The 25624-nt window shown below is 41.7% G+C and overlaps 1 protein-coding gene across 2 annotated transcripts in view; it reads right to left on the bottom strand.

Moving 5' to 3' along the window:
- Positions 1–9337: 9337 nt before the first annotated feature.
- Positions 9338–25624, bottom strand: part of jade2 (jade family PHD finger 2) — a 231785-nt gene continuing 215498 nt past the window's right edge. For both annotated transcript variants that reach the window (XM_085289614.1, XM_085289613.1), the window contains 2 exons: positions 22250–22395; positions 9338–20079 (listed from right to left, as the gene is read on the bottom strand). In XM_085289614.1, the coding sequence (XP_085145740.1) occupies positions 19294–20079; positions 22250–22395 (932 nt within the window). In that variant the 3' untranslated portion in view covers positions 9338–19293. The remainder of the gene's footprint in view (positions 20080–22249; positions 22396–25624) is intronic.

Below are 25624 nucleotides of genomic sequence, written 5' to 3'. Positions count from 1 at the left end.
TCCAACATATAAAATTTAAAAAAAAATTGTGTTTACACTCACTCTTTCAAATAAATGCAAGTAAAACGCAGCAAAAAATAAATAAAATCAAAGACTCAGCACCACTAAGTCCTGCCATTCTTAAATCTATTTTCTGTTTTTTTCCCCATGCAGAGTGCACAGTTTTTGTCACTTTTTACGGAATCAAACTCAAAGTAATGTCAGTACTTCCACACTTTAAACACTCCACGGTCATACTCTCTCCCGCACTCCATATTATCCATCGTTACTGCCCAATCTCTGCTTATAACTGGTTGGCGCTTCATTCAAGCCACTGTGTTGCTAAAAAATTATCTATGGGCAGGATCATGAAGCAACATACTGAGGGGTATCTTTGCATTTTCTGACCTCACTTACCCTAACATCAGAAACTGGAATAAGTTAATCCAAAGTGTAGCATCCTAGCTACAAGTACATTTACATGAAAGGAGTGCAGTTGGCTGCATGTGAACAATCACAGACATGGATAATCTGTGAGCATCAGAGCTGCTAAAAGCACTGAGGTACTTTTAAAAGTGCTGTATGAGTACCTGTGTGCCTTTAGCACTTTGATTAGTCAGACTGTAAAAGATGTGCAATAAAATCAAAATCAATAAAATCGAGGTAACAGAGTATCAGTGCTCTATCGTTAAGACAAAGAAGACATTCTATTAAACTAATGTTTAGATGTGCATGAAACAGTTTTAATTATAGTGCTTGTCAAACAGTAAAGTTGTGGTGAAATTATTTTTGAGAGTCTTTATTTCTTGAGATGGTCATTGGGGAAATTCAAAGACTTTACACTGTCTTACTCTCTGCACACCTGCAAACACAGGTCAGTGGGATCTTCCAAGAATAGTGGTGCTATTGAACTGACGAGTCAGTCGGAGGTGATTTCACATTTGTTGATCTCTCTCAAATATAACCAGTGAACTAGAGTTTCTAGCACAGGTTGCCATGGCAAAAGTACCCCAGTGAGAAGTCTTTAACAATGGAAACCCCAGTTTAACCCTGAAGTTACCTGGATAATCCCTCTGTGTAGCAGGATTATCCAGGTAACTTAGCTCAGCTTTGATTTGCTGTGTGTGAGAAAGTCCAGTGACAAGGGTCAGGGCTCACTCTGTAGTGTGCTACAACTGCTTCCATTGACAAGACAAAAAAGTGCATAAGCTTGTTAGCTCAGGCTGTAGCTCAGGCTGTAGCTCAGGCGTTAGAGGTCATCTGCTAATCGGAAGGTTGGTGGTTCGATTCCTGGCTTCCCCTGGTCTGCATGCCAAATATGCTTGGGCAAGATACTAACCCCAAATTGCTCTTCGATGCATCCATCTGAGTATGTATGTGTGTGTGAATGTTACTTAGAAAAATGTGCTTGTGTGAATGGGTGAATGCACAAGTTGTGTAAAGCGATTTGAGTGCTCAGAGGAGTAGAAAAGCGCTATATAAGAACGAGACCATTTAATCACACAGTCTGTGCATTTTAGAATAGAATAGAATAAACCTTTATTATCCCATGGATGAGAAATTTGGGTGTTACACAGCTCTTATAGCAAGTGGAATATAAAATATAAAAGGAAGACACAAAGTGGTCATATATACATAACCAACTTCGTATATACAGGTAACACTATACAGAAATATGTATAGAAAAATTGTACGTAGATATGTATAAAATAAAATTTAACTGCAAAGCCCTATGTTGTATCTTGGTCACTCTTGGCCAGCCACATATGAAGCCTCTTATCAGTAATCTTATTGGTTTACAATTTAGTAGCTATAACTCGCTCTTTCAACTTGCTAATACCTTTAATAACCCTTCGTCTTTTTCTCCTCACCTCCACCCTTGTTTGGCTATACTAAGTATTTACAAGTGCTCTTGCGCTGCATTACTTACTGCAAAGCACCCTGGACCTCGACCAAGAGCAACAAACACAAACTATCTTTCATGTCAGCAGGCTCTGGTATCTTTTTTCCTTCTTTTTAAGCCCACCCCTCTGGTGAAACCATTGTTTGTTGCTTTAAGAGGAGATGGCTTATAATTCATCAGTGGAACACACTAAACCCTAGTGGCCTCTCGACATTTCAGCCCGCTGTTGTACTCAGTGATTTCAACACCTGACATGTGAAAATCCTTGTCTTGGTTGGATGCGATTCTGCTGTTGATAACGATCTGGGAATGGAAAAGAGAGAAAAGTGCGAGTTCAAGCGCCTGTGTCGGGACTAAGATGATGTTCTGTGTGTTGTCACAGTGCATGCGTGTGTTTGTGTGCGTCTGTGTGTGGAGGACAGTATATCAGATTGTCAGATACAATTGTTCAGATCCTGCCAGCAAAAACGCCCACTTCCTTCCTCTGTCGTTGCAGGATGTCATGAATCCGATGGCACACATCCATTGATGGTGGATGGCACCCAGTAACAACAGAAGATTATTTGTGTGGGTTTATTTTAGACCCTTGTGTCAAACACACAGGTGTCATTTGATCTAAAGTGAGTCAAACCATTTGTTGGAGTTTCCTGGTGCCATTTTCTTTTAAATATTTTGGGAAAAAAAAACAACTTTTACTTTGAAGTACAGTTAGAAAACGTGCAAATGTGCATAAAAACTACACGTCACAACAGGTCTACAGATTTGTGGCGCTGAAATCGTTAACTGCTACTGCTCCTTATTCCAGTTGGAGCCTTTAACTTGTTTGCTTGACACCCCTGTTTTAGATCCTCGTAACAAGAAAAAATGGTTGGTGAATCAGCTCTGCATCATGCCCCGCCTGATCATAAACTGACCATCTCCTCCAGCTGTTTTCCTTCTCTCTTCTATCTGCATTACAATCTAAAAGGCTCCTTTGGATTCAGATGGACCTCGACTCTCTCAGCGCGTCACACAAGCACAGCTTGGAAATGAGCCAAACAAACAGACATATTCATAATAATGGAAATCAATTTAGATGCACAAAGCAAAAGCACCTGGAGAGATTTCATGCACCTGGCTTTCTTTACAAAGCACTCATTTTCATTCCTGTGGGAAGCTTTTGAAAATCTTTTTTTTCCCTTTTTCGCAATTTAAATGTTATTCTTCTGGGCTATTATGAAGGTTTAACTAGCTCAAGCTGCTGTATAGTTATACTACTGACACACTATCCCACAACAATTTCAGGGAGCTTGAAAGAAGCTTTTGAGAGCCCTCGTTTTGTGTGAATTTTTATATTTTACCACATAGCTTCATATCTCCAGCAGGTAACAGCAGGATGAAGTTTCAGAGCTGAGCATACCACAGGGGATCCGGCCAAACTTTTTTATGCACCTGCCGCAGTGCTGGTTTTATTTAGTTTTATTTATTTATTTTTTACAACGAGTGCTTATTTAAGCTGATTTTTATCAGCAGAGGAGGCTGGTCCACAGAGACGGAATAGGCTGAGATAAAATATAAAGAGCAATTGGATAAAACAAACCATTGTTATTTGATTCCTACATCTTGCCCTCACCCACCTGCACAATAAAGACACACATGTACGAATTCTGTTCATAGACAGTTCCGCATTCAACACAATCATTCCTCAGCACCTGATTGGAAAACTGAGCCTGAACACCTCCCTCTGCAACTGGATCCTGGACTTTCTGACAAAGAGGCTTCAGACAGTCCAGATCAGTGACACCATCTCCAACACCACCAACACTGAGCACTGGAGCCCCTCAGGGCTGTGTGCTCAGCCCACTGCTGTTCACTCTGCTGACTCACAACTGTGCAGCAATGCACAGTTCGAACCACATCATAAAATTTGCTGATGACACGACTGTGGTGGGTCTCATCAGCATGCAGAGAGGAGGTGCAACAGCTAACGGACTGGTGTAGAGTCAACAACCTGTCTCTAAACGTGGACAAAACAAACTAGATGATTGTTGACCTTAGGAGAGCACAGAGAGATCACTGTCCACTTAACATCAATGGATCCTCTGTAGAGGTTGTCAAGAGCACCAAATTCCTTTGTGTCCACCTGGCAGAGAACCTCTACCTCTCCTGGTCCTTCAACACCAGCTCCATAACTAAGAAGGCCCAACAGCATCTCTACTTCCTGCAGAAGCAGAGGAAAGCCCATCTCCCACCATCCATTCTCACCACCTTCTACAGAGGGACTATCAAGAGCGTCCTAAGCAGCTGCATCACTGTCCGGCATGGTAACTGCACCATATCAGATAGTGAAAACAGCAAAGAAGATCAATGGAGCCTCTCTTCCCTTCATCACGGACACTTATAGCATCCGCTCCATCCGCAAAGCCACCAGCATGGTGGAGCACTCCCACACACCCCTCACACGCACTCTTCATCCAGTTGCCTTCCGGAAAGAGGTACCGGAGCATTCGGGCCCTCACTACCAGACGGCAAAACAGTTTCTTGCCCCAAGACGTCAAACTCCTGAACACTCAGTGATTGGACTGACACATGCACACCTTCATACACCAAATGACTTTTTGCACAATACTCAGTCTTTTGCACATTTCTATTGCACTGTTGTGTCTGCACGGTCTTGTGTCTGTATTGTTCTGATCTGTCTGGTGTTGCACTGTCTTTGTTTTGGGATTTTTATTTTTTTTTTTGCAATTTTTGCACATTGCACTTTATGTAGTCCTGTGTTGATTGTCTGTTATATGTCATATGCAGCACCATGGTCTTGTCTCGTTTCACTGTGTACTGTACCATTGCACATGGTTGGAAAGACAATAAAGCCACTTGACTTGACTAGCTTCATTAACTGTTCATAACTATCAATTAGTTATGATGTACACAGGATTGGTCAGGAGAACATCAGAAGGCTGAGGTGACACTTTTAGATGCTAGCTAGGAATAAGCTGAGGAAGAATTCTCATTCAGTTGTAGCTGCTTTTCCATTTTTGGGGGTATATTTTCTTCTCTTATTTGAAGTAGAAAATTATGGAAATGTAAATTATATTGCAGGTTTATTAAATTAGTCAAGGGCAGCGTCATGCAGTGTGCTGACTGATCTGTTATCCCCACTGTGCAGTAATCTAAGCCTGATTGACTGAAAGTGCAAAAATCCACTGGGATCGCTGGCTGATCACTGAAGACTGAGTTGGTTAAAGAAGCTCTGGAAATGATGAACGCTTAAATTTGAGACTTAATAAATGAATTTTTGTTCATTATTTACTCCCTGCCAAAACCCAGAGAGTGTCATTTTTGGATGATGTGTAAGTATAAGAAAGGCTAATAACAACAATGAGAAGGATAGCAGGAATGGTGAATTTAGTTATTAAAAACATGCCACTTGGCTGAGATGACTGATGACATTTTTAGTGAGAGATATTTTCTGCGCCATACATTTATCAGAGTTTTTATTTGTCCTTTGATGCTTTTCTTTGACCCTGAGGAGGAGGATTGATTTAATTTATGTACAGGTCCTTCAGCTGCTCTCCCATGTGTCAGTGAATGCAAAGTATTTTAGGTCATCAGCTGACTCATTAGCTTCCTATTTAAATCACATGGTCAGTAAGGAATGATAATAAGCTGTGTCCTACTCCAGAAAGACATCGGGCAGCAAATAGTTTCCTCCGCAACGTGACAAGCATCTGGCTAAGATATACGACAGACCAAAATTCAAAATATCAGGGGATCCATTTAAGAGCCTTTTGTGCTGGCAGCCAGTTAATCTGACACTTTGATGAAAAATCAATAGAGGGGAGAAAGCTGTTTGGCAGCTGCATCTTAATGGTGCTGCTGCCTGAGTTGAAAACAAATTACAGTGTATCAGATTTAAATATGTTATATAAAAGCCTTCTTCATATGTGGTTTTGATTTTGTGTAATTTATTGTCTTCATGCCATTAGCGCAGCTTTTTTGTGGATTATGGCTTGCTTGGATCTAATATAATTTTACCAAATCTGGAATAGTTGACAGCTTCCACTCTGTGCTTCCAGTTTCATAGGAAGTGCTTGGTAATGAAGAATGACTATGATCCCGTGGAAACATTCTCTGTTTGGGCCGTTTTCAATACATATCAGCTGATATTAGGGCTGTGAAATATGACCAAAATATCCCGATATAAGAATTCTATCGTCCCGATAACGATATAAATCACAAAAAATTAACATTTTCTGTAAATTCTGTGAATCTCGGGCAGCTCGACTTGCCTGAAGTGTTTGCAGCTGGGCGTCATGTGGAGTGGAGTGTTTTAACCGATGCATGAAACGACACATTTTTAGACATAAGTTGTAACGGCCTCCGTTTTCTTTGTGAGTATTTATTACACGGGGTGCTGCGGGGAAAAGCCTGTTCTAACGTTTGAATCTAAGGTTTATTTTGTTAGCACCTAGCGGCTCTTTTTTTTTGCTTCTCATCCGTAAACATACTGCGTACTCTTTCACGTGATTCAGTTTATTTTGAAAAGTCTCAACAGGATCTTGAGCTTTATTGTGAAAGGTTTATGTGGAAAATAAACAAGCGGACACGCGATGGTTTTACCATCATTGTTGCCAAGGACAAAGCATAAAAACAGGCACTTGTCCTTCAGTAGTGTGGTTATATTAAATATAAGAGAGAACTTTAAGAAATTAATATAGCCACTACAGTGAACATCAAAACGATGAAAAAATATTGCCGTAAACTGTTTATTTTGCAACACCAAACGATAGTTGTTTTTATAACGTCATCCGATATATATCGTTATATGAACAGCCCTAGCTGATATATTTTAATAGATGGATAGTACCTTGTCACCATTTCTTACAAAGAATGATGACAAAAAGAGTATTATCTCAAACTGGTTTCTTGTACTCAAATGATCTCCACCTTCACCAGAGCTAATCCAAGAGAGCACCTTCATTGTGGGAGGTTCTCATGAAGGCTGTGCAGCTGACAGATCTGTAGCAACGGTGTGATGCTAACATCTCAATATGGAGCAAAATCTCTGCTGAATGTTTTCAGCATCTTGTTGAATCTACGCTGTAGTCTGACATATTGTAACCTGTTAAGTTGACAATAGCTTAATTGAAACCACACAGTTCCTGGTGTTTCTGGCCACCACCCAGTGACCTTCTGTTTTAGTTTTGCTCTGGAAAGTCCTGAGCAAAGATTAGCTGCTAAACGCTCCATGTTCATCAGCTAGCTGCTCGCTTTTCTCTTTGGTCCATAATGACAGATATTTGTTCGAGCCATTATTAATATGCAGGTTCTAAATAATTCAGCTTATTCCACTGTGAGAGGATTCTTTGTCACAGCAGCTCCCTTTCAACTCTTCCTGGAAACATTAACAGCTTGGCACATTTGGATATGGCTCGATCTTAAAGTCATTCCACAGATTTTCTCTGGGATTCAAGTCTGGGCTTTGAGGCCACTGAAGGACTTTCACATTCCTGTTGTGAAGCCACTCCAGCGTTGATTTGGCAGCCTGTTTGAGTCCTGTTGGAGGAGAAATTTATTGGCCCCGCTCTTAGGCCCCTGGCAGTCAGAAACATGCTCTTCTTGAGATTTGCCTGCATTTGGATTCCTGCATTGTTCCTTTGGACCTCTGGCCAAGTCTCTCCATCGTCTCTGGCCAAGTCTGAAACGGCATCATCATGCTGCGAGGTATAGATGGTCTTAGAGGTTTGATCAGCCTCCCCAGTTCCAGCAGACACAGCACTCTGCATTGCAGCAGAAGCGTTTTGATTTGTATTTCATCAGATCTTTTTTCTTCTTTGCTCAGTCTATGCTTTGACAAACTCCAGGCTGCTGCCATGTGGTGCTTTTCAGGTGAGCCTGATTTTCTTAAAGGCGGTTGCCACAGTATTAGTTTCTGGCCTGACAAGAAATTCCAGCCTGAATGAAGAACGTCCAAGTCTGGCCGGATCGTCGGCAGGTTGTTGGCTATCTTGAGGTTCGAGGTCTCTCCTTGGCAGGTCGCTTGATTAGATCAACAAAAAGAAGGAATGACAGTTTAACCTGTCCAGAATACATCTGATAATTAAATTTTTTGCTTTTTTCATGTTTTCTTGGTTTGAGTTACTGTTGATCCTCAAACCCTTTTTATAGTTTAATTTTATTCCCCATATTACAGATTCTTTATACTATTTACAATATGAAATTTAGACATCAGTCAATCAATCAAATTATCTTGTCTGGTCCAACGAGTCTCAATTTTGCCATAAGTCATACTTGCCATAGTCAGATGGTTCAGTTAGAAACAGGATGAAACCAAACACCTTACTGCAGCGTTCTTGGCTGCACATCCATGATAAATAATTGCCAGTAAATTTAAATTTTTTGAGCCTGGAGTGTTTATTGAAATTTCTGAGAAATAATAATAAAAATGATTAAAAAAAAGAAATTCCAGTTTGCATAAGTTACATGAGTTTCTTTTTAGATTACTTTTGCTACATCTGACATTGTATACATCAGGTTTTAATGGAAAAAGCACAAAATTACACTGAGATGTGATTTTGAAGTATAGGGATCAAAAACGTATCAAATATACATTTGGCATCAAAGGGTCACAAATACCGTACACGTGAAAGTTTTTGCCTTTTTAGAGCCACTGTGATCGGTGTACTTTATTGGTAATGTGACGACAGTGAAATCACCGTATGCAGAAAAACACGAGACATTGCTGAAATTACACATATTTTCTAAGACTTACCCTCCTGTACCGCATCTATTTTATATGTGGATGTCTCATTAAATGGGAATGTTTTCAGAATATATTTGTACATTTTTTCCATACAATAGTTTTACTGTCCCGGCCAAATTGAGATCACACTGTATGTGTGTGGCCCATGAACGATTATAAGTTTGACTGGAGAGCCTCAACTTTTCCTCCTTTTGATACCTGCAACAAAAAAAATTCGCAGGAGACTCTAGACTCGCACTAATTAGCAAATGTTATCAGGCTCATGTAGCATCACAAAGCCGCTTGCATGGTCCTACCTTTTTATTTATTCAGCAGCAGAAAGGAAATTTTACTCTCCTCTCCCCTGTACTTTATTCTCCCTCGGTTTATTGGTAGAGCAGCAAACACCTCATAAATCAAACTATCAAATTCAACTCACTTTACTGTGACACTGCAGAAAGATTTTTATAGTGACCTTTGACATTTCTCTACTCCTCTAGAGTCTACACAAGAGTTTTGGTGATTCTAGATTTCTTTGGTAATGAGAAAGTAACTAAATGCTGATGATTATGGTAGAAAAGCTTAGCCTAGTTTTTGTCAAAGAGATATTTTATTTTTGTTTCAGCTGAAAGCTGGTATTAAAAATCTAATCTACTTCGGCTAAAGCCAGAGTAAAATAAAGATCTTTGTTAAATCAGCTGTGTTTGTGTAATGAACAGAGAGGCAGAGAGTTTAATGTACACAGAAAGCACTGCTTTATTGACTGCACTGGACTGGACTGGTCTGGACTGGGTTGGATGGGACTGGGACTCCATCAGATGAAGTTGAGAGGAGGAAGGGAGCAGAGTGGGTTGGGTCAGGTTGGGGAGGCACGGGGTGGGCAGGGGCATAGTGGGATGCAGCCATCATTAAGGCAACACAAACAGCATGCAGATACAGTCACAGGAAACATCATCATCATCATCATCATATTGCTTTTCAAAGTCTCGCTTAAAACATCGAAATTGTACAAAAAGGAAGAAAATAGGTTTTTCGCACTAATGAAAAATACATTTTTTGATTTTTTTCCCTCCTACAAAGAAGATTCTAATACAAGAAAATAAATATAGCAAAAAAAGCCAAAAAATAATTTAAAATAGCTCTTCTTTTTCATATATGTTCAATAGTTCTCTTTGCTATTAACAAATGGCACAACATTCTTTGAAACAAAGAATACAGAAGGATAAACTCCTGCAACATTCATATTATTATATTGAAGAACCGATGCAGAGTGGAGGACAAACTGGACATGACAGCAGAGATTTTAACCGTTTTATAAGGACAAATAAAGACAGCAGGAGGAGGAAAAATGTGTCCGAGCTCTGCTTTGAATAGACAGCGCCGATTGGCTTTATGTCGTTCAAATACAACCAATAAGATTCAGGATAAGGATGTCCAATCGTACTTAAGTATGTCATGAGAAAGTAGAAATGAGGGAGAGAGGGAGACTCCTATCTTGTCACAAAAATGGAGATTCAAGGGTGATGTTTAAAAGTTGCTCTTTGGAGGTTGCCAAAAAAAAGCTAATTTAAATTTCTACTTATTTAAACCTGAGGGTGAAACCTTTTTTTGTTGTTGTTGTATTTAATGAGTCAGGAACTGTCTGCTCTGCACAGAAGAAACGTGCTGAGGGAGAATGGTGAAAACAAAAGCCAAAGAAATACATCAATCAGATAGAAAGTTACACAAAATTAAGGAGAGCAAGAGAGACGGACTGACTGGGGAATGAAGAGAGATCAGAGTGGCAAAATGCAATACATGCAGAGTACAGTACAGAGTGAGGTACCCCACATCTGTTCTGGCACTTCATCCACATTGAGCCATCAATTTTTAGCGTTCAGCAGTAACTAGAACAGATGAACGTTGGCTTTTGGTTTCCTGCAGCTGAGCCTTTTGGAAGACAACACGCCTGGTCAGGAGACATGTCAAAGCACTTAAGAAGATGGCCTTTCACCTGTCTGTGATTAATCATTTTAAACGTCACTGCATTTAATCATATAACCGGCACACTGTTTTTAAGTTTGCTTATATTGTGTAGAGACCTTATAAATTTTAAAAGGTTTGACCTGCTGCGACCAGCATTTTTCCCCTTTTGGATTTTCACCTATCGGGCAAAAGGACGCTGGTTTGAGACCAGGTATAAACACAGGTCCCCTTTGGGGGATGGGCCATCCAGCATAAAAATCCAATATGTGGAGCTACCCAGAAAGGGAGTTAAAGAGCAGCTCCTTCTTAGCATCACAATAATACAGAACACCATCATATAATGTCCCCTAGGCTATAATAACCTCGGCTGACACTCAGCAGAGGAACCGGTCCACCCGTCCTCCTGGTGACCAGATATTGGCTGTGATGCAGCTTTGTTGCAGGATGAAGACGTGATTAGCGCTCATCCCATCGTTCAGGCTTTTAATGTGGCTGTAGATGTACCGAGATGTACCACAATTTTGTGCGAATGTTTTCTAAAGGTGTGTGCGACAAAACGAAGAGTCATAAATTCTTATTTCTGTGGGGGTGTGAAGGTTGAGGCTGCACCTCTCAATTGATGTTCCCAATGGAAAAACATGAGCTGTGAGCTTGATTGCAAGGTATGCATTAATCAAGCGTGACAGCTGAAGCCCCTGACGGATGTGAGGACTCACAAGAAACTGAATTTATTTGTGTTTTCCATCCGTCTGTCTCCCTTTCTCTCCTCGTCTGTGTGTTCGTACGAGCGCATTATTCAAGCAGAAACTTTTTTCATTTCTCGCAAAGAGTTTGTAGCATCTAATTATAGAAAATTGCTTCTCTCTGTTCCTTTCACATTTGTTTGGACACACCTTTAAGAGCGGAGAAGGAGTTCAGAAGAACAAAGGGACGGAGGTGCAAAAGATCAGCCGCCACGTAGGAGGGATGGCTCCCTATGTTTAGTTTTAACTAGAATTATGCCAGTGGACTCTCTCTATTTTGCCTCCTGTGACCACATAAAACTAACAGAACACCCTTAAGCATACAGAGGGATCCAATTTAGGCAATCACAACACCTGTTGGTTCCCTGCAAGTATCGAATCTGGGATAAACACAAGAAGTGACTCAGAGGCAGGAGATAAACATTTGCGTGAATGAGTCAGCTCATGAAACGAGAGAAGAAGAACAAAAAAGTGGGGAAATGGATAAAAATGGAAGGAATCAAGGAGGAGGATTAAAGCGAGACAGATGGACTGCGTGGTGGAAATTACAAGCGGGAGAAGCAGAGACACAGTGCAGACGGCCTCTTAACAAATTATTTTAACCTGCATCTGAAATCCATTCTGCCTCGGCGCGATGTAGCCAGATTACATTTACACCTGCAAAACAGTGTTGAAATCGCTCTTTCCTGTTGCACTTTGGGCGAGCTTCCTGGCTGAACTCAGAACAGACGCTGGGAGACGGCTGGTTTGTCTAAATGGATCTTGGGAGTGTTTTTTTGGATTTACACTTCAATTTGTATGCTGTTATGTGGATGTCTGAACCTCACAGGAGCTTGATGGAAAAACCAGATGTAAAGACAGTTGAATAAACTGTTCATTTGGTGGGTGAGGCAGTGTGAAAAAGCGGGACTTTCCAGGTTTTCCAGGTTTCAAGTGAGATTTCCAAAAGTAAACATTAAAACAGACTGGATTCCAAACCTGGATCTTTTTATTGGTATGAGCTGTTGGCTAAAAGTATCTTTTTCTATGAACATAAACAACCAGAGTGTAAAACTGAAAGTGGATAAATGAAAATCTGGTCTTCATTGTGATTTTTAAAGGACAAAGTTGGTGTTATGATATATTTTTTTTCCTTATTTGAACAAATCCTAGAAAAATACCAAAGCCATCAGTTTATTACAAAGATTTTCAGACATCTTAGACATGATGGGGTCTGTTAGCATCACAGCTACAAAAAGAGCCTCTTTCACATTCATTTTACTGTTGTTACAATGCCTTAAGCTCCCACTTTCAGAGAGTTTTTTCCACTGTTGGATCTGTGTGATGTCAAAAAGAGGGGCCATGCCTAATATGGCAGCTCTGGCTGTGAACACAGAAGCTTTAACTTGAAAGGAGCTAATAACTGTTTCAGAGTTGGGATGAACCTCGGCCTAGTAAGATAGAGAATGGTTAGTTTTAAGAGTTTTAAACTCTGTTTAAAGAATTGTTTGGTAATGGCCTTTAATTTATGCTCTAATTAGCTTCATATCACGAAGTTCTGGTGATTAATAATATATTCTGACGTAAAACTGAATCGTTTTGTAAGCCGTTTAAAATGGAAGCATCTCTGCTCGGCGCTCCTGATTTGAGTTTTTACATTTTTCAAAGACAAATCTTGGACGGGGACCCAGCTGTGTGAGGCGAGAGAGCGAGAGGAGGCACAAGGAGGGGAAAGGGAGGGCCTGGTACTGTTTATATTAGCTGCTTGTTAACCTGACTGTACGGACAGGCTCCAAACAGAATGCAGAGGAAAGAACAAGTTGTACTCTTTTGTCTTTCTTTGGCTCCAGTTCAGCGAACAGTCTCCCTCCTCTCCTTCTTTCTAAACAACTCTCCCCTTTCCCGCACTTTCCCTCTTTTCAAGCCAGAGTTAAGCAAAGCTGAGTGCAATGTTTTCAGCTCCTCGTGCGTCTGTCATTATTTGTCCTTAAAGCTATAGGTGTCCTTCTTCTTTTTTGATCACCTTTAAAAAACCATGTGCCAAGGGCCAAGGAGGCTGATCACCGGACAGGGAGAGGAAGAGTTGTGGGCAGGAGGGAGACAACAGGGTGATTGTTTTTAGGGGATTCAGGATGGAGAAGAAGAGGGGAGTTTGCTGGTGGTGGGAGGAGGAGGAGGACGAGGAAGTTGCTGGATGGTGGATGCAGAGTAAGGTACGCAGTGGGTACAGACGGGAGATTTAGTCTGAAAAGATTTCTCCGAGCTGCTGTGGAGGATGACGCGATCACACAGGTAGAGCATCAATCGCTCTTTGGTTCCACCTTCAGTCACCAAGAGATGCTGGACACAAACAGTGTCTCCCCCCCCCCCACACACACACCTAAAAAAAGGCACAAAAATAGAAGCAATGCTTTTCGGATGAGTGCTTCTTGAGGTTTGTTGCAGGCTTTGATCCAAAAAAGCAACGCGGTGCTATCAGATTGCTGCTGCATTTACCATTACATTAAAAAAAGGCAGCAAATCTTCACTGCTGTGAAGCTGAACCTGGGGAATGAATATCTGCCATTTCTGATAAATTAACCAAATAAATTTTTAAGATGCGACTGATTGAGTCTCGAGCTCTGAAGGTTGAGTTTTACTTGAGATCAGTTTCTTCCTCGGCAGCAGCTCCGGTTGTGCGACTAAACCTCCGATCTGTGGAGTGTGTGTCTGGGTTCTGGATGCTGAGACCTTTAAGCCATAACTTTGCTGTAACGGAGAGGAGAGCAAAGCGCCAGTAAAAACAGTAGAAGCAGATAATGAGTCAGCTTTCTAGTCTGATACGTGCCACAGCGGCTAGATAAGCATTATAAAAGGAAAAAAAACAAAACAAACAGCTTGCAAAAGCCTCTTTAAAACACAGAAAATGAAAATGTCTAGTAGTAGTAGTTGAACAGTAATATACATTATTGTAGATGAGTATAAACTCCAGCGGTAGGTAGGTGGGCGGCTTTGTACGGCTGGTGTAGGGCAGCGAAACAAGGACTAGGCATTGATACCAGAGACAGGAAGCACTAAGCAATCTCTATTGTCATGTGGATACATTTTTCGACAGACCTGCAATTTTCTGCTTTACAGACATTTCAAGACTTCTGATCTAATCCTGCTTTTATTACTGGACTGCTGTCCCTTGTCGCTTGCAGGTATTTATTTCCTAAGCAATACCCAGTCCTGCTTTCACTGATCCCACTACAGCCTCAGACCACTTTCTGGATGAAGGAGCAACCACAGAAGAAGAAACGACATCTTATGAACTGCATCCCAATGCCCTCGTGGTTCCCCAGAACCACCTCAGTGCAATAAATGACTTTAAATTGTAGAAATCCAACTTTTTACCACCCACTAGGAGCAATCATGGAATTCAAAGCCCCGTTTTTAATGTCGTCGTTCACCAGAACTGAACATTGCTGTCATTTCTGGATCACCCTAAACTGCTTTTCTTGCTAATGGAAAGCTGTAAATGTGACCCTTCACCCAGCTGAGGGGGTTCTGAGGAGCCCAGCCCTGCTGGTGCACTGATGTTTTACAACAGAGTCAGTACAGTAAACGGCAGCTGTGCGCAGGCGAGGTTCCAATTACCTGCAAGCAATCGGTCTAGTGGAAAGCATCACTGTGTGTAGGTGTGTTTCTAACCTGCCATTATGTGCTTGATGCCCGTCAGTTTATTTCCGTGGTGCAGCGTCAGTGCCAACACCTGAGGGAAGAGTTCTGCTCTCAACATACAGCAAGCTGAGGACTGTACAGCTTTTCCGTTGCACATTTTATTGCCTCTCTAAGTGGTGACTTATCATAGAGGAACGTGACCTACCGACACGGATGCTCCGAGTATGAAGATAAAAACTTTCACACTGCGTCTAATTTTATGGGACACAACCCAAATAGATAGACAGAGAGCGCGAGAAACCCCCTGCACTAGATCTCCTTTCAGTGTGGATATTCGACCTGACAGAGTTGCAAAATTCAAAGATCATCAGAGCACATTCGGGCTGCGAGCCAACACCCACACCGGCGTACCACACAGAGGATAGCAATGCTTTGAAGTTGCATTCTAGCAGATATTGATAAAAAGAACCTGCAAGAGACTCCAGTCTACATTATCTACGAAGCGGAAGGAGAGGGCATTGAAGCCACACTGTAAATATAGAATAATAACCAGTTATGTTTGCTAAGGCTGCACAGTATCAAGGCAAAAAAAAAAAAAAAGAAGATCAGAAGTACAATTTGCTTTGTTTTTGTGTGGAATCTCACCATCACCCAGCAGGAAATCTTATATACTGCTAACCAGCTCCACTAATTTAGCCCCAAATGAGTATTTTTCAGTCCTTTTTTTGTCCTTCAGGCACTGTGCAGCCTCAGCCTTTGCTACTACATGTTAAGGCCATACATGTGAGGCCTTGTCTAAAACCACTGTCTACAACGTCAGGCTACTCTGAACATTGAATATTGAAACCAAGATTACATTTTTCTGTCTTAGCAACACATGAATGGTAACGAACACCTGGCTGAGGATTCGGAGGCGACACGTCACCGCGTCCTCGCATCGGAACACGAGCTTTGTTGCTCTTTTTTTGTCGTTACTGTAATGTGTCAGCTGTAATAGCCATCGTAGAAGTCCCAAGTTCTCCGCCTGTCCTCGCAAGACTGTGACGCAACAATGCGAGTGCTTCTACCATGGCTACACCTGAAGGGACGAAGAGGGGACAGAGACGCAGCGCTGTCACCTGACCTGTGATAATACTCTCCTGCTGTTGGGGAGGGGGTGGCGTTTCGCTCTGAGTAAACTCATGCTTCCTGATGCAGTCAGGACCACATATACATAACAAAAACTTTTACATTGTAACCCTGTTATACCAGCTCTGGGGTTTGTGTAAGCGTCTATGTGTGTGTGTGTGTGTGTGTGTGTGTGTGTGTGTGCATGTGTGTAAGTGTGAGAGAGAGAGCTGTATGTTGTGTGATCAGTTCAGCAGCACTGGCTTTTTTCTTTTTTTTTTCCCTTTTTTGGAGGGGGTTAATACATGCGAGTGTGTTTAACAACCATCACCGGGCATTTCCTGTGGGAATCCCCCCGTGAATGCAGATCTATCCAGGTTGGGAATTAAAAGCGCCCCCTGGGTTAGAGGAGGTCGAATCACATCTGCTGACCTGGACATCACTGTTCGAGCGGTCTGACAGCTTAATATGTTTGCGTAGATAAGACTGAAATATGCTGCCTTGTAACACAGATCTGTTCTTTGGCATGGTTACTCCAGAAAACCGGGGAGAAGCTGTTCATACAGGAAAACGGAGAAAGTAGAATGGACTTGGGCCTCTGTTTAAATGTGTGTTCATCAGGCCTGGGTCAAGCAGCCCTTAAAATCAAATCTTTAAGTCATCCCAGTTTGGTGAGACCCAAAAGACAGTTCCATCTGTTAGCCGATACTATCTGACCTCAGATCAGATGGGTTAAAGTGGGACTGTTGAACCCAGAGCTGATGGTCGTATGCTGTACTGAGAGAAGGAGCATGCTCAGTAGTAGTCGTGTTGGAGTTCAAACAGTGAAGCTTTCCAAATAAGGAAGTTTCTAGACAAACACACATCACTTCATATATTTATATATATATATACTGTATATGATATAAAATGTGTGTGTGTGTGTGTATATATATATATATATATATATATATATCTACGTCTTTCGTTGCTTTTCCATAAATTCTTAACCTTTTATTGTTCTTTTTTATAAGTTTTTTTTTAACCCCTGAGAATACCACGGACTGCTTTAAGTACAAAATACAACTCTCTGAGAAAAACAAGAACGGCTCATGTGTTTCGTTTTTAAAAAACAAAAACAAATTTACAATCAAATCAATTCAGGGACTTAAGAGCGCAGGCCTCTGAAGCTGATTATTACACTGTCTACGTCCATCTAGTAGGAACAAGACGTGCCTCAGAGCCATCAGTTGTGAAAGCTTGGCCACGTCAAACAAAAGCGGCTGCCACCTTGGTGCCTGACAGTGTTTACGTCTTCATAGAACAAAATAATAAGCTGCATAGGTACACGTGGGTGATCTGACTAATAAAAGTGACTAATTTCCTCTAATTTTACATATAGTTTTATGTAAATCCACATGCACTGAATGCATTCCAAGTGATCCCGCTTCCACTGGACACATAAATAGCAACATCAGAATGCCAAAACTGAGGATTCCTCCTCTTATGAACCAAAGCAGAATTTCAGCTGCTTTTGAGGTTGAATTTGTGTCACATGATGTCAGCTGCTGTAGCAAGAATTTACCCATGAACTACACAATGCATGGCCACCCTAACCACTCTGAAACTGTTTATAAAACACGTCTCTCAGGCTTGGCTTACATGAACACAGCTACCCACTCCATATGAAAAAGCAAAACTGTACTGCTGATTAACCAAACCCCAAAATGAATACTATTTGCAGTAATGTGCATGAAATTTTAAATAAGAGGTCTAATTTTCAATGGCAGCAACATTGTGCCCGCAGTGTAACTGGCCAAACTCTGGTTATTGATGGCTCTGGGCTGCAGTGATGTAACTTAAGGGGGCACAGAGCAGCAGGCAGCTCTTTGCACTGAAAGCACGATGTTGCTCTGCGTTGCAAGCTGCTGCATATGCTCTGTTGATAAATGGCAAGTGATGCATTTCCATCCTTTCAGGCACTACACAATTGTTAAGGTGACAAGGAGCCCAATGCCAGCTACGCTCAGTAGCCACTCCAATGGGATTTCCTTTTGGCTTGATTGTTACAAATCCGATTGACAAACGACTGATTGATCTACTCAGCGATTGTTTGGTTGATTTGGAAAGTTGGCGGCGATTGAGGGGGACGCAGGGCCACAGGGCAAGTGAAAGAAAGGCACAGAGTTTGTACGACGATTTTTCTCCAAAGACCCGGGAGTTAAAAGAACGCGGAATTAGGAAGAATTTGAAAGCAGCTGACAAAAAGTCAGACCAAATATTTCAACGGCGGCTGTGAGCAAAAGGGATCCGCTTATGGTAGTTTGTGTGTGAGTATGTTTGTGTGTGTCTGTGTGAAAATCTGAATGAGCACCAGGGTTGGGGTCAATGTGTTCGCTATTCAGAAACTGGCAAAGCTGGAGATTTGTAGATTTTTTTTGTTGTAGTTGTTTTTTCTTTTATGAACTAAAACGTGAAAATGAATTTGAGAATGAAGGATTCAGTGTACATTTTTCAAACCGAGTCAACGAGGGAGGAAAATTGACCCCAACCCTGAATGAGCATCTATTATACACACAAGTGCTTACATTACAGCTCTTATGACTAGCTATGTTGTGCTTTTCAAGGCTGAATACAAGTTGTCACCCGCTGTACATATTCAGACCAACTCTGGTGTGAAATTGTCTTTTCCACTGAACATATTCAAGAAAACAAGCACTCACTGGATGCAACTCGGGCCACAAAGGCCGAGAATGAAGCATACCCTGAAACCAGCTTGAATAATAATAATAATTATAATAATAATGCCCCAAAGTGTTTGTTCCCAAGTCTGGCAGATACCACAGACATGAGGCCAGAACTGGGTGCTTCGTTCGACGCCCAGAAATGAAATGATTCTGAAATATACAACACAAAAAAAAAAAAACAAGAGAAAGAGACTGAAGGTAATGTTTGTTTTCAATCTGCTGAATGCATCACATCTTATGATAAGCTAACAACAAACTGCAGTCCAGTGGAGAAGCTTTTCTGTATGATAGGCAAACGGCTACATTCAAATCCCCTCCGTCCTAAAAAACAGAGCAGGTTAGGAGCTGGGGATTTCCCACTGATGGATGCGATCGGGATTTTGGTTGAACAAAGCGATCCAGCCGTGTTTTTATAGACTGTATGCTGGGCACAGGTGGGAAAAAACAAAAACAAAAAACAATTAGCCAGCGGGATTCTGCTTGGATAACTGCTTGTGTGTATTTGTCTATTGGAAACTCAGTTCTTTAGGAAGCCAGCACGCTTCTTCTCAGCAGGTCCTCGTTCCCGGAGTGCAACTGCGGCAGGCGGAGCTTGCGCCCACCAGTGCGCGTGTCCGAATCGCTCTGCTCGCCGTCAGAGAAGTAGCCATCAGTCTCAGCAGCGTCTAACAGGGATACGTCTTTCCCTGCGAGTGGCAGGTTCATGGACTCGAACCCCGCTACACCTCCGGTGACGCCCCTCCCTCTTGATTTACCCTGGCGGGACAGACGGTGCCGCGGGGTCCCGCCACGAAAGATTGTCCCACCGTCGGGAATTGTGAACCCAAGACCAGAGACCGGTGGGTTTGAGCCCACTGTGAAACCAGATCCAGCCCCTGATACTACACCATTCCCTGCATGGATGCCATCCCAAGGACTGTTATCCTCCGAGATGTGACAGGAATCCATTTTGGAGATGGGCGGCTGTGGCGGTGGGTCCCTGTGAAGGTCAGAGCTCCTGGTCTGGTGGTGATGGAGGGGGTAGTGCACGGTCTTGGAGGAGCCTTTGTTCTTTTCCCCTTTCCGACTCACGTGGCCAGACTTTTCCTCCGCCATGCTCGCCCAGAGCCTCTTTGCGGTGGAGGGGCTGCCGCCTGCGGACGCAGCAGCTGCAGACAGGAGCGTCTGAGGCTGGGCTGGAGCGGATGGTTGTGCACGAACACGGGGCTTGTTGCTCCCTCTCGGTTTGCGCCCCAACTGGGGTGTTTTCCAGGTGGACTGCATGGAGTTCTCCATCATTAGGTTGAGCAGGCTCTCTTCGCCCTGCAGGAGCTGGATGAAAAGAGGAGAAAGGTAAGAAAGGGCAAAAATTGGTGATGAAAGAGGAAAACGGATGAGGAACAAACAAATCTTTTCATGTTTAAAAGTGAAATAACACAAAATATATAAATGATATAAGCGAAAAGTTGACTGATACAACAGTTAATCTGCTCATTTTTGATTTTGTGGTTTGGAATATTTTGGAACAAAAACTCCCCACCCACTCCCACCTACCCACACGTCCAACAGCTCAGCAGTTTAGACTGTGAGCTGCCGATGTCACAATTTGTTCCTGAGCAAAAAAGCCCGACTAAATGACAAAGCTGATCTGTTCTGACGGCACTCTACATCGTGATCTTTTATTTCTTCAGGGTGTGATTCTGTTGAATCTCTAACACTTTTTGTTTTTAATAAACAAGGCTGGTGTTTATTGATTTTAAACTACACCCCTAATATTAACTTGCGACATGTGGGCTTTGTTTAAATTACATCATTGTTTATTTATGCAGATCTTTGTTTCTGAAAGATATCAGGTTCCTGTTTAATTGGAAAAAATGACTGCGGTTGTGTTTATTGTTCTTTAAGCACATCCAAAAACAGCAGCGCAATCTGGTGAGAGCGCTCTGCCAGCCAGCACACAAACAGCACGTTCCTGGGGGGAGAACATCTTTGCTCTGATTAGCAGATCGATCAATTTACAATAAAAAACTAACAAGCTAAACTATATAAAACCACAGCCAATCTAAAGAATCGATGATCAGGTCTTTGTTCAAAGTCAGATGAACTTTTTCAAGTGTCAAAACTACAAACTGACGCTGTGCTGGCTGACTGGCTCACCGCAGACTCGATGAAATGACTGAAACTTGAGTGAAAAGCACCATCATGCAAACTTTTGGACCATCACAAACAGCTGTAGCAGCTGTTTCATGTTGGTATGATGCTGATGATATTCTATATTCCGATCAGAAAAACACATTAGTTCCTTGTTTAATACTTTCTGAATTCCCCAACTTGTTTGTGGCTCTCAGCCCTAAAACTACTGGTTCCCACTTAAGTAACAAATCTTTATAAATGGCTTCATAGAGGTGTTTATGTACACATTAATGTCTAAAACTAATTTAGAATCTAATTTCTAAATCTGAATTTATGTTTCAACATCAAAAAGGTGATAAGTTGAGTCATTGTGACCCCTGTCAGTTCGAGGGACCAGTCTAACCAGACCCAGGATAGGTGGGGTCTGGTTAGACTGGATAGGTGGAGAGCTGGCGCCTCTTTGCTGAGCTCACAGAGGCTACTGAGCGGGGACTCCAGCCACATCCAAGACGATGCTGCTGGAATGTGTCCGCTGGATGAGGAATTTATTGGCGAGGCAGCTGCCTACTGCTCAGTTGTTAAAAAAAATGTATGTAGTCACAAATATGCATGTACACATCTGTTCATTATTTAAAAAGCACAGATTAGCTTCGCCTATGTCCACAGTTGTGGACACAAACGCAACAAAGTTCTGTGGGAAACACTGTGGCCTCTCTCATGTGTTCGGATGGTGATCAAAATATACACAGATGAATTTATGACAGCTTTTTAAAAAAATACTTTTCCATTAATACAAGCACCATTCAGGAATAGTACCAGTGCTCAATTCTAGTTGAAACTAACAAAAAGTAATTAAACTGATCAAATGATTTCTAATATATGTGGAAAAGAAACGCTGGTCGTCCTTGTGGAGTGTTTTAGACTGAATTAATGCATAAAAGTGAAATTCTCTGTGTATGTTTCATTTTCTTGTACACTTTAGCCGTTTTTCCTTCCTCGACTAAGAAGAACGCTTCACTTTTTTACTTATGTAGCTGTTTGTGTCGGCGTGGCCTCTTCACAGGAAAGTCCTTGGCACTCGTTTCGTTCACCAGCGAAGTGGACAGGAATTCAGGTCAAGATGTAACGGTCTACTCACAATGTTGCATTAGCAAACCACTTTTTCTTTTCCAAGTATTGAGCAAGACGTTTGTGTTGTATTCATCTCTTATCATAACATGTAACAGCTGCAGTTCACCTGGTAAAGCAGGCACCCCATTGTACTGAAGGCTTAAGTCCTTACTACAGCAGACCCATTGCTGCGTTTCATTCTTTCTGTCTCTCTCTGCTAACACATCGTCTTCTGTGCCCTCTGCTCCTGAAGCCCTACCTGGTCAGAAAGCAGGCTGCCGCTCTTGTCCCGATGTTGGGCACCCAGAGCCCACTGGCTCAGCATGTCGTCAGCGGTGATCTGAACCGACTGGGCGAGCCAGCTGTCGAACAAAGAGTTGTCCAACGGGAATGACTTTGACAAACCTAAGGAAAGGGGAAGAGGGCACAAGCAGGGAGAGGGGAGGTGCAGGAAGGGAGAGTAAGAGGAAGCAAGAAAAATGGGAGAAAAAATTGGATGAAATTGGTAGAAGTGAATAGAAGGGAAGAGGCAGAAGGGAAGAGGAGGGAGAAAACAAAGCAGACAGGTGAGGAGTGTTGCATATTTTTCATGAATAAGAAAATAAAGGTAAAAGATCGAAAGCCTCCTTTCGATCTGATGTGTTTTAGATTACTGTAATGTTACATATATATCCAAAGGGAGCACGAGCTTCAGGGCAGGAATGGATGGATGGACATTTTTCTTCAGGATTTTCTGGTACAGAGGAGAATTCATGGCTCCATCGATTACAGCAACTGTGATGCTCCTGAAGCAGCAAATCACACTACCACAGCACCACCATGTTTGACTGCTGGTATGATGTTGGACACAAATCTTCGGAAAAGTTCAACTTTTGTCTTGTCAGTCCACAGAATATTTTCCCTAAAGCTTTGGGGATCATGAAAATGTTTTTCTGGTAAATGTGAAACGAGCTTAGTCTCCTCCTTACTGTTGAATCATCAGTCTGTCAGGCACGTTGATTCAACAGGTCTGGCAGTAATGAAGCCTGGGTGTGGCTAGTGAAATTAAACTCAGACAAAATGTATTTAACAATGTAGTTAATCACAGTTAAATCATCAAGGAGGGGCATTAACGACTTCCTCACACAGGGCCAGGTAGGTTAGACTGGTGGGTTTTCGTTTCTCTAAACAAAATCAAATAATAATTTCAAGCCTGCATTTTGTATTTGTCTAATATTCAAACTAAGGAATCAGGAAGGAGGCAAATAATTTTTCTCAGCACTGTATATGTGTAACAATGGTCTGGATTCGGTGAAAAATTACCAATGAAGGCTTTTGCTTTGTGTTTTAAAGTTTGCATCCAAAATTCGGGAATATCAAAGACAAAGCACTTAAATTAGATGACAACGTCCAAGTAAAAATAGAGTTGATGTCTCCTCGCCAAAAAAAAAGAAAAAAGAAAAAGGATGCGTTTAATGACTTCTCCAACACTGGTGTGTTTACAGGACTATCTCAGCCTGGATTATGTGCAGTGTGAGTGTGTTCAGTATCTGTGTTTGTGTGAGTCTGCAGACAATGCTCCCTCCTTTTAACTGTTTGCATGTGTGTCTGTATAATTAGGAGATTTTCATGGCTCCTTTTCTATCATTGTGGGCTGTGAGAAGTGCTGCCAAAGCGCCGCATGTCTGTCTGCAGCATTTTAGGATTTCTTCCTCTAATATAAAAGCACAGACAAACTCATTTTAACAATGTACCCACATTTTCACTTGTCAAATATTTAATTTAAGTGGAGAAAGATGGATGGTGGACATGGCGCAATGTTAACAGTTAAAAAGATGATAAAAACAAACCCAACACATAGAACAAGCAAGTGTCAAAAATCCTCACTCATTATATTTTGGAAAACAGAAAGAATCTAACATTTTATAGTTGTGTCAAAATATACAGTGATTATAATTATGTGGTATTTAGTCCACTAAGTGTAAAGTAGTGTTCAAGTGACGGTAATTGCTCAAACACTGCATCACGAAGTGGCCCAAAAGAAAACAGGCAGACAAACACGAGGAAACAAGGCAACTCATCGCAACCATGGATTTCACATAAAGGATAGACATCGCCTTTTGACTAGACTTCAATATCAGTGAGAATCCAGACGTGAGCGGATTTTTCATCTGCAGTCATAAACCGTTTGGGGACAACACACAGACACCGATACGCAAATCAGGATTTATTAACAAACTAATAAAATACTAGAAATTCAATCACTAAAACCAAGCGCAAACATCTTGGACAGGCTGTACCTCACAGCAATAATATTTATTATTTGCCACATAATTCCATTGAAATTCATCAACAGGCACAGACGGCACAATCAAAGCAGAGAGGTCCAATTCAGCAATTCAAATTAGTTTAGGTGAAACCTAGTACACAGACTTGCTAAAGGTGCCTATGTCAGGACACTTACCACCACCCAGATGGATGAGCAGAATTAAAAACCCACCCCCTGGTGAGCTCTTACAAGGGGGAAAACTATCCATGGAGGTCAAAACATTTTATTCTTTAGCTGTAAACACGATTACTGTATAACTGAACGTGGGAGTCCACGGGGACCACCGGAGTCCACCTGTTCTCTTTTTTAAATGACCAACCTCTGATATTATCTAGTAGTGAATGTTTAAAAACTCATATATTCCATGAGCCATTCAGTGACACCAATATGACTGCAATCATAACCTATGATACAGTCTGTAGTTGTCTTAATCAGGTACAGGTTTGGGTGTATATACAGTATCATAATAGAGCTCACTTCTACTGTGAGTTGAATGAAGTGCAAATGTTATTGCAAAAAAAATCTAAGTATGACCTCTCAGGGACTCTGTAGGCATCAAGTGAATAAAAATAATCAAGTTTATTGATCTAATTTAGTCCAACCAAGAGCACTGGGAGATAGTCATACTGTCTTCTGGGACCAAATGCATCTAAATAATCGATAGCAGCCATATGCACATCATCAGGAATGCAGAGAATGAAGACAAAACTTTGCAGAAACTGAAATGTACTCATAAATGTGGATATTTTTGTGATCTGAGCATCTTTCTCTCTTTTATTTTTGCAACCTCCTTGTAAATCATCACTGCTTATAATGATCTGGCAAGCAGGACAGCAGGAGGTGCTGTTAGGGTGCCTTTAACACAAGCTATCTAACACACACACACACACACACACACACACACACACACACACACACACACACACACACACACACACAGACACGCACACACTGAGCTGGTAGTTTCCATGACGCAGCATGTCTCTGCAGGAATTGAGAGAGCTCAGAGGGAGGGAATAGGTGACGGAAGGAGGGGGGAAAAGACAGTGAAGAAGTGTGAAGAAGACAGGGAGGGGTGATGGAGCAGAAGGGAAATGAGCAGAGTTCAGAGAGAGGAAATCAGGAGACCAACATAAACATGCCACCCTGTTACTATGTCCAGTTTGGTCAGGTACAACATCCATGTACAACATGATTTGTTTAGATGTGATTATTTAACACAAATCCATTCTATTGCATAATAGACAGAAATCTGGTGTATTTTATATGCCTTATGACATCTTACAGACTTATCTGGGAACAATTTTTCATGTCTAACTTATAGCC

The sequence above is a fragment of the Mchenga conophoros genome, linkage group LG10 (genome assembly GCF_057382185.1).
Source record: "Mchenga conophoros isolate Kocher_MC1m ecotype Shallow Benthic linkage group LG10, M_conophoros_male_GT1.1, whole genome shotgun sequence".
Lineage (NCBI taxonomy): Eukaryota > Metazoa > Chordata > Actinopteri > Cichliformes > Cichlidae > Mchenga > Mchenga conophoros.
This window is presented reverse-complemented; position numbering and strand designations above follow the sequence as displayed.